The 9,629-nt window shown below is 47.3% G+C and overlaps 1 protein-coding gene across 1 annotated transcript in view; it reads left to right on the forward strand.

Moving 5' to 3' along the window:
- Window positions 1-207: 207 nt before the first annotated feature.
- PTPRA (protein tyrosine phosphatase receptor type A) overlaps window positions 208-9,629 on the forward strand; it is a 24,793-nt gene continuing 15,371 nt past the window's right edge. Inside the window, exons 1-5 of the mRNA XM_057369315.1 lie at window positions 208-312; window positions 702-1,067; window positions 2,995-3,012; window positions 7,217-7,301; window positions 8,521-8,594. Of these exons, the coding sequence (XP_057225298.1) occupies window positions 240-312; window positions 702-1,067; window positions 2,995-3,012; window positions 7,217-7,301; window positions 8,521-8,594 (616 nt within the window). The 5' untranslated portion in view covers window positions 208-239. The remainder of the gene's footprint in view (window positions 313-701; window positions 1,068-2,994; window positions 3,013-7,216; window positions 7,302-8,520; window positions 8,595-9,629) is intronic.

Genomic DNA, 9,629 nt, shown 5'->3' on the forward strand with positions numbered 1-9,629 from the left:
TTGGGGTCGTATGAACACACCCCTAAATCCTTCCCATCCACATCCCTCTCCCATTTGGGGTYGTATGAACACACCCCTAAATCCTTCCCATCCMCATRCCTRCAGSRWMTCCAGCCACATTTCCACTCCTCTGTCCCAGCTCTACAACATGCACAGCAGCATCCCCATTTGGGATTATTTTGGGATGATATTCCATGAGGGTTTAAATAAGTGTTCTGTGCTTTCCTCCCCAGGTCAACATGGATTTGTGGTTCTTTCTCCTTTTGCTCGGAAGTGGCCTGATAAGTGTAGGTGCTAACAATGTTACAACAGGTAAGATGTGCTCCTCATCTCCCCTTTATCCCATCTTTAGGGTCAGAGGAGTGAGTGTGAACTCAGTGTCTCATTCTTTCTGCCCTCCAATAACTAACAAAATGTTGGAAGGAGGGTGATGAGCCTCAGGTGCCCATAAATGGGACCCACAAGTTTTACCCCGTGCTGATATTGGTTCTCACCTCCAGAGGTTCTGATATTTGTACCTCCTCATACACAGCACCTGTTCAGGRTACATTTTTATGACATTTCCATCACCTGCTGTGCAGAACATTCCCCGTGCCGCACTCGAGATTTGTTGGCTGTTTTAGTTGCAGCCAAGTGAATCTTCAACATCTAAACCCCTCAGYGTGACAGGAAAGAATCTCAGAGTGCTTTTCCCTTCTCAGAGCCACCCACAACAGCGTCCACCTCCCCCAGGAGCCCCACCAAAGCTCCTGCACCCCGTCCTGAGGATGGGACCACGCCMAGCGCCACCAGGCTCAACATGAGCACCCCGGGGACTGTTCCTACCACGGCGCCAAAGCCTCCTCCAACCACGGCCACCAGGATCTCCCCCAACGCCACCACTGGCAGCCTCAACACCTCCTCCACGCTGGGGACAACTGTGCCTGTGCCTCCAGCCCCGTCCCTGCTCCCCAGCGTGTCACCGTCGGTGCCACATGCCACTGTCCCCAGCACGGAGACAGAGACGACCGAGAGGAATTTCAGCATGGTGGTGACAACTCAAGAGACTTCTTCTGCTTCCCACAATGGTAGGCATCTCCTCCACCACCTCCAGGTCACCCTCCTTCTGGATTTCTTTGCTCTTCTTTTGTTTTACTGAGCAAAATGAAGCAAATAAACACTTTGAGGCCAATTCTGTGGTGATACGAAAGTATAAAACTCCTTTAAAYGCCCAGATCAGAAGAGATTTATCTTATCAAAGGTTTGGGCCAAGATTATCTAGTGAAACACATCCACAGATACAGCAGATGATCTTTACTTCCAACCCAAACTGTTCTGTGATTCTCTCCTTATATTATCAATTTTCCCCATTACTTGGGTGACTYKAATCTTTGAAAGGTCCAGATGAGARAGAGTTGTYTCTGTTGCCATCCTGATATCATTCCCCTCTTGGCACATCAGGAAAGCAGCCCCAGAAAATGTAGTTTGGCTGCTCAGTGAAGTTTAAGAGTGAAAAATCAGGCAAAAAYAGGCTGAGGTGACCAGAAATMTTTGCTGAGCTGTGGCTCTTCAGCMATGGTTTGCTCATTGCATTGTTTGAGACACARTTTTGGTCCTACATATCTCCAGGTTGCAGCAGAAAGATTGCAGTGCCTGCCAGACCTTGGGATTTAGTGGAAAAAACAGGATTGGGAACTTGATTGTGGGATAAAAAGCCCTGAAACAAGATAATAATGGGGTTAGTGCAGGGAGGTGTCAAGTGTATATTCCTGAAAAACAAATTTCCCAAGGGATGGTGGGTGTTGGGTATCCCTGCACATCAGTGAGATGTGTGTGCCCTGTTCCTCTGGGAATCTTTGGCAGCCCCATGAAGCTGCAGTGAAGTTGTGTTTGCTCCCAGCATAGGGAGGGATGTGGCTGAAGGAAGTTCACAACTCAGCTTTTGTCATTTTTCTGCCATCCCTGAGCTCATCCAGATTCCTTCCCAACACAAATCCTGTTGTGCAGAGTGAAGGAGACACACTTGTGKGGCAAGCTCAGAACAAATGTAGCCTTCAAATGGGAGAGATGGAGGAAAAAGCCTTAAGTGCTTCTAAAATCTAGATTTTCTAATATGATGTGTGCTCGTGGGGGGCTGAATTTATTATTTTTGTGTCTCTACTGCTTTTTTGTGAGTTGGGTTACCAGTTTTGGTTAAATTCACTATTGTATGCCATGACATTTTGGCCATTGCACCAGCAAGGCCAGAAGTGGCTTCTCACTTGATATCAGTCGTAAAAACAAATCTGATTCTTCCTTCATCTCAAGTAATTTATCCAGGAGCAAAATCAGGTTCAGGGCTGCCTTTGCCATCAATGTTAACTGGAAATGTGGGTGTTGGTCATGGAATATTAAGTGGTGCTCCAGAAGGGGACTGGGGCAGAAGGTGACACATTTTACAGGCAGCTCCTCTTTGCCCAAACCCTGCAGGATTKTCCTCAGCAGCTCCTCACACACAAATCATGGCCAGGGGGTGCCCATGCCAGCAGCTCTGCCCTCCCTGGCACGGGTTTGTTCAGTGCCCTCTGGATCAGGGTCCAGCCCAGCAGGTAAAACCTTCCCTTGGATGCTCCTCATCCCCATCCCTGAGTCCAGCTGCTCTTAATTCAACTCTTGGCTCAGCCACCCTCCTAAAATTATGCACCAGTGTTATCTCTTGGTATTTCAGTGCTAATGAATTACACCAGTGGTTATGGGCTTAAACAGCCYGTGCAGTGAGTTGTGTTTATTGATGTTACAGCTTGGCTTCAGCTCCCTGTTCTGCTGATAAAAAAAACTTGGGATTTGTTCCCTTTTCCTTACTCAGAAATTCATTTTTAACATCCTGGCTTTGTAGCTGGTGTTTTAAAGGAAAGATTTACAGGCACATGATGAGAGTTACTAAATTTGTTCCTGTCTTGGTCTTTGATCCTTCCTGACTTATTAAAATGTCTTTTTCCTTTGTTGCTAAGAGACTTTTGTTTTCTTTTTCTGCAGGTAACTCTGACAGAAGAGGTAAGAATTTTATATTTCCTTGCTCTTTAGTCAGTAAAAACATTTCCAGAAGTGTTCTGCTATTAGAAAGCTCTCCTTWGGACTTCCAAATGTGCTTTTATGAAGCCTCTTGAGCTCTTTAGGAAAGCTGGTGACACGCTGAGATCTTAATTTCTGTTGGGCTTTTCTTTTTAGARCTAAACAATCCTATTCCAATTTGTGCACATCCTATTAGATACAAAATTTTCCTGCTCTGAGAATGTCAGCACGTCCCTAGAGCTGGATGGMCAAAGTCTAAGAGGCCATTCAGGAAATTTCCTTTTGGGGTTTTTATTTTGGCTCCTGAATTGTCTTTATTGACTGTGACTTACACGATTCGATCCAAACCCATCCTGCAGATGATGGGAATAATTATTATTCTCCTTCCTTCTGTTGGCAAACAGTAACACAAATCCATTTCTTGTAAGAGAACAGCACTTTAGGGACATTTTTCCATCTCTCAGCTCCGAGAACTGGCACCTCTACCAGGATATTTGCAATCACTCTTGGCTTTAGCACTCCAGGAGCCTGCTCACACCTGGAATGAGCTGCCTCYGTGTGTTTTCATCCCATCTGATGGGTTTTGGTGCTCTGCAGCTCTTCCAGTCAGCACACATTTAGCAGAGGGAGTAAAAGGGATGCAGGTCTGAGGGAATTTGTTTGGAATTGTGGCTAAGCCTCTGCAGAAATGCTCRGTGTAATTCACTCAGWTGTGGCCTGGCTTTGGTCTGATTTTGTGCTCTCTCTGCCATCATTCATCCTCCTCCAGAAGGCAAAGAAACATAAAATAGGAATGCATCTGATGTCCTAACAATATTTATTTTAATGTTGTTGATATTAATAAGGAACTTTTTACAGGAGCATGGAGTGATGGGACAAGGGGCAATGGCTTCAGACTGGGAGTGATTTTGGATCAGATATTGGGAATAAAGTCTTGACTGTGGGRGTGATGAGGCYCTGGCACAGGGTGCCCAGAGATTTGTGGCTGCCTCATCCCTGGAGGTGTCCAAAGCCAGRYTGRACAGGGCTTGGAGCACCCTGGGACAGTGGAAGGTGTCCCTGACATGACAAGGCTGGAACTGGATGATCTTTAAGGTCCCTTCGCACCCAAACCATTCTGTGATTCTGTAGTCCTTATGATTAATGTTAGTACTAATAAAATAATTRATATTCTCCAAGTCCTCTCTCACTTGGAGGGTTATTCTAGGGATTCTGGTCACAATTCCTGTCTCCCCAGCACCAAGAAGTAGCACTGGAAGCAAAACTGTGACAGCAAAAGGCAGTGGGGCTGCTGTTGATATTAAGTAATGCTATTGAGAAAATTTGGCTTGCGTCATGTTGGGGATGTGTTGTCATCCCAATATTCTAAAGGGACTCATTTGGGGTTGGAAGGGACCTTAAAACAATCCCATTTCACCCCCTGCCATAGGCAGGGACACCTTCCACTGTCCCAGAGTGCTCCAAGCCCTGTCCAGCCTGGCCTTGGACACTGCCAGGGATCCAGGGGCAGCCACAGCTTCTCTGGGCACCCTGTGCCAGGGCCTCCCCTTCCTCACAGGGAACAATTCCTTCCCAAAATCTCATCTAAACTCACTCTCTTTCAGTGTGAAGCCATTCCCTGTTCTGTCACTCCATGCTTTTGTAAATAATCTCACCGTGGCAGAGGGTTGGAAGTCACCAGTTTTTGAGGTTCCTTCCAACCCAAACGATTTCTGTGACTGGGGCTGCTCAGTCCCGTCCCTCTCTGTGATCTACAGACCCTACAGAGCACCTCTGCCTCCAGCTGGACGTGACCCCAAACACCAGGGGAGGTTTGCTGGCTCCTCAGAGGGGCCAGGACAAAATTTAATCATCCCAATCCCCCCCAGGCTCTGGACTGCAGTGGGTTCTCCTGCGCTGTGGGAGCAGGAAATTGAGTCCTTGTCCCTTTTCTGAGTGAATTGTCAGCATGAAGCCCTAAAGCTGAGGCTGGAGCAGCACAGGAGCTGTGGGGAGGGTTTGGCACAGCTCAGCAGGGCTGGCAGGGCAGGGAGGTGACAGCAGGGGACCCTCCAGCTCGTTTCCTGCCCGTTTGCTGGGTGGGCCGTTAGCGGTGAGAGAACTCCAGCTCCTCATCCCGCCAGATGTGGCCAAAGAACGGCTGCAAAAAAAACCCCAAACCCTCCAAACTCCCTGCACCCTGCTGCCARCACCACCCCTGCCCTCAAATCTGCATCCTGCTGCCAACACCACCCCTGCCCACAAATCACCCCCCTCTCACAAATCACCGCTGCCCCGACAGCTCCAGCCTGGCTCAGCACTGCTTAGGCTGAGCTTAACTCCAGCCAAGGCAGGAAACATGGTCCAACGGTGACTTAACAACCCAGGTTTTGGCAAGGCAGCTCTGCTTCCACTCCTGCAGCCAGGATGGGGATGGTGGCTGCACTCAGAAGTCTCAGTGAAAGGCCAAGACCAGCCTGTTCCTGCTTTTGGAAAGCATCAAGGTTGGGAATGCCAATACTCATCACCCACTGAGGTGTGGAGGAGGCAGAATTCCCAATGAATTCCTTGGTTTTTTTGCTGCAGGGCTGTGGGAGGTCCTGTCACATTAAATGGGAAGGACAAAGACGTGCAAAACCAGGATAATTTTATTTATTTGCCACACACCAGGTCATTGCCTTGAAACCATTGCACAAAAATCCTRTGTTTGGACAGAAATAACATTCCCAGACCTCACACTCACAAATACAGCCAGGGACCCCTTGGTAACTCAGAGATGGACAAAATCAGTCCCATGTGAAGGAATCTGCTGGCTGGAATTGCTGAGACACCTGGAGCAGAAATCTGCAGGGAAATGCATGCACAGGAGTTGGCAGAGGTGGTTTCGAGGTTTAATCTGACCTGGGAGTGTCTGAGGCCCTGCAGCCTCTTGGGGCTGTGCAGACACGGTGTGGTGGCCCCTGCAGACTGAGGGAGCTGATGAAAAATGGAAATAACCCCACACTGATCTGAAAAAATGCCCTTCAGGGCTGTTCTCCTCCCTGGTTAGAGCTGTTGGCTTCCAACCCATCTGGGTYATTTGCCAGCACTGACCACTGCTTCACTGACCTCCAGCACAAGATGGAAATGGCTTWTTGAAAGGGAAAAAATCTGTTGTGGGTCCGGGGGGATGGGAATGTTTCAGATGTAGCTAATCTGAGTGGTTTTGCAAGAGAATTGTGGGGTCCCTGGCCTTGAGGAGCCAAATTAGGTCACACTCAGTGACCTTGTGGTGTCTGACATCTCCTGCCCTCTAAACTCAACATTGCCAGGGAGGAAAGAGTCCCAGGGGCTGGGACTGAATGGTCTTTGGAGGTCTCTTCCAACCTAAATTATYCTGTAAWTACAGAATCATGGAATGGTTGGGTTAGAAGGGGTCTTGAAACTCCMAACAGTTCCACCCCCAGCCATGGGCAGGGACAKCTTCAGCCAYCCCAGGTGGCTCCAAGCCCTGTCCAGCCTTGAACTTCCAGGAATGGAGCAGCCACAGCTCCTCTGGGCAGCCTGGTCCACAGCAAATCTCCTCCTGGAGGTGTTCAGATCCCAGGAGCAGCAGGAATATTTGCCCTCTTGTCCTGTTTGACAGGAATTGGGAGCAAAACTGTGGTGGTGTTAAACATGTGGTGTCTGTGGAAGCTTACAAAGGCCACGGTTTTCATCCATTTTCGTATGAACTTCCTTATATTGTAAATTACACCAAACCTTTTAGGAATTTCTGTGAATCCTTTAGTCTCATGCAGGCTTAGAGGAAACTTCTGCTGGTGACTTCTGGGCCACCGCATGCACATTCAGTTGTGCAGAGGAAAACCCCAAAATAACCCCAGTCCCAACTTTCTCTGTCACTTTTTTCATCTGCAAGGTCACAATTTCTCCTCCTGGAGAAGGCTGAGGTGCTCTGAGTGGTGGTTTCAGGGTTTAATCTGACCTGGGAGTGTCTGAGGCACGTGGTGCTTGCTCAGGTCCTTTTCTGTCGTCACTCTCAGACTGAAAAAATACACCATCACCTAATACTATTTATTATTTATTATGTTTTTTATTACTAATATCATCATCAGAATTGTTTTTCAAGCAGCAATTGCAGAATTAAATGCATTAATTCTGCCCCATTAAATGATGGCTCTGGATGTTTTCCAGTGTCCATAACCACACCTTTCTTTTCCTTTTGCAGATGAGACTCCAATCATAGCCGTGATGGTGGCCCTGTCTTCCCTCCTAGTCATAGTATTTATTATTATTGTTCTGTACATGTTGAGGTAAGAGCTGCTTTAGTGCTGGATTCCCTTGTTGGACAGAAACAATTCCTGAATGAACCAGGAACGAGCCTTTTGTGCTGTCTGCCCAGCTAAAGGCTGACACAGCTGGTGCTTTGAAAAGAAACTGGAAGGACAATGAATGAAAATAATGTTTGGAGTGAGCTGAATGATGCAAAGCTGCTCYTTCTGTGGAGAATTCCTGTTCTGCCTCTCAAAATGTCACATTTAGCTGGGCAGATTGAGCTGAAGCCCTGTCAGTGTGGGTGGGAGCAGGTGAGGCTGCAGATGATGGACTGAGTGATCCAGGGAGGCTGAGCACAGCCAGAAAATCTTTTCAGTGCGTTATTCCTTGATTCCCATCTTGGTTTTGGGTACCAAACCTGCTTTTGTACAAATATTTGTACAAAATATTTTGCCCATGCATCTTCCTCTCTGAATGGCAGGAGCTCGTGAGGAGTTTTAGATGATGCTGTAATTGGAATTACAGCATAATATAAAGCATTTTAACATTCTTAGATCCATTTTTTAAAATCCAAACGTTTAGCCTGTTCAAAATGAAGCACTCCCAGCTCCTGAAAGCATAACTAAGAGGGTCTTTATTCACCTGCAGTAAACATTTTAATTTACTCACCAGTTTGGTGATTAAGTAAGTCTGGAAAGAAAAAGAAAAACAAAAAAACAATTTCCTTAGCAGTGGAAAACTTCCCTCTGTCTCCTGGCTCCAGGCCTGCCCTCACAGCAGTGAACCTGAGGAGAGTTTTGCCTCAGGAGTTAGCAGCAGCAGAGTTTGAGTCCTTCCCACCTGGCTCCCAGCCCTAAAGAAAAGAGTTTCTGTTCACTGCCCAGTGATTCAGCAAAACTCRGAATTTCAGGCAAAGGGAGCGTGAGCAGCTGCTGCGAGTTAAAAGCACATGGAAAAAGTCTTTGCTGCAGGACAGATCAACCTGGGCTTGATGTGCTGTGCTGGCTCAGCCCAGGGAGCAGSAGCTCTGCACCCCTAAAGCTTTTCCTCGTGGTTTTGCCCCACTCTGGGCTCCTGCAGCTGTTCCAGATGTGCTCACTGCAGTCCTGCCCATGGGATCCACAGCCTCTTGGACCCACCAGCCAATTCATAAAGCCACGAGAAAATGTGAAACAGCCTGGAATCTCTCCTCTGGGAGGGCTCCTGGCCTTCCTGGTGGATATTTGCTGAYTTTTCCACTCCAATTCTCCTCGGCAGGTTCAAGAAATACAAGCAGGCAGGGAGCCACTCCAACTCTTTCCGTCTGTCCAACGGGCGGACAGACGACACAGGTGAGTTCACCCRCTGCCTCTGAGGGTTTCTCCCACCTTAAAGTTTTGTAGGCAAATATTTTTTAATTTATTTTGTCATTGTTTCTTGTTCTTGCTCGTTGTTTTTCATGGTTTTGGCAGACTTTGACGAAGGGAAGGTTTTATTTCGCAGCTTTCATTCCGGTGACTAAATGTTTGCCCTCAAGTGGTTGATRTTAAAATGGGTGATCGCTTCCAAAATCAAACTCCTCACATTCCTCCTGAGTTTTCACAGCATTTCTTTGACTCAGATTTAACAACCCTTTCTAAAAAAGCTTTGGGGAGTAATTAAACATCCTTCTGCTCTTYCACATTAGGGTGATGTCTGATTAAAACTCAGATCTTCACACTAACCATAGACACCAAACCAACATTTCCATGAGAAAGCAGGAAATACGCTTTTTTTCTTTACCATAAAAGTATTTTTGCACCTCCTAAAGATGCACAAATGCTGTTTTAAAGCCATGTGTAATGTGTTAAATTTTTTCTGCCCCTGAGCTTTGAGCTTGAGCTGACACTGAGGGTCTGAAGTTGGGCGTCTCCACCCAAATTAAGAGCTGAAGTGGATCCACCACCTCTTAAATTCATTTCAGATGCTCTTTCAGCACTCCTTCCACATAACCCAAACACTTTCTGTGAAGCACTAACTGAAATTCAGCACCTTTTTTATTTTATGCTGGCTGCTGAGACCTTCCCTGCCCATCTCACATCACTGTAAACGGAGGTGTGAACTTCATAAACCCTCAGCTGTGTTGCTGTAACCCTCACATGGCCTCTCAGGGCTTTGCTGAGTGGCACAAGCAGCAGCTGCCTTGGCTGTGCCCTCCTGGGASTTGTGCCAGGGTGGTGGTGCCAGACTGGCCACGGGAGCTGGRKTGAAATTGGAAWTCAGAGCTTGGTGGTCTCCAACCCYGGTGTTGATGATTTGATCCTCAGTGTCCAGCCCTGCCTCTGCAGGAGTGTGGATCTCAGGCTGTTGATCATCACAGGATCACTGAATTTTTGGGGTTGGAAAAG

The sequence above is a fragment of the Malurus melanocephalus genome, unplaced genomic scaffold (assembly GCF_030028575.1).
Source record: "Malurus melanocephalus ecotype Western Australia unplaced genomic scaffold, MMel_1.1 scaffold_107, whole genome shotgun sequence".
Classification (NCBI taxonomy): Eukaryota; Metazoa; Chordata; class Aves; order Passeriformes; family Maluridae; genus Malurus; species Malurus melanocephalus.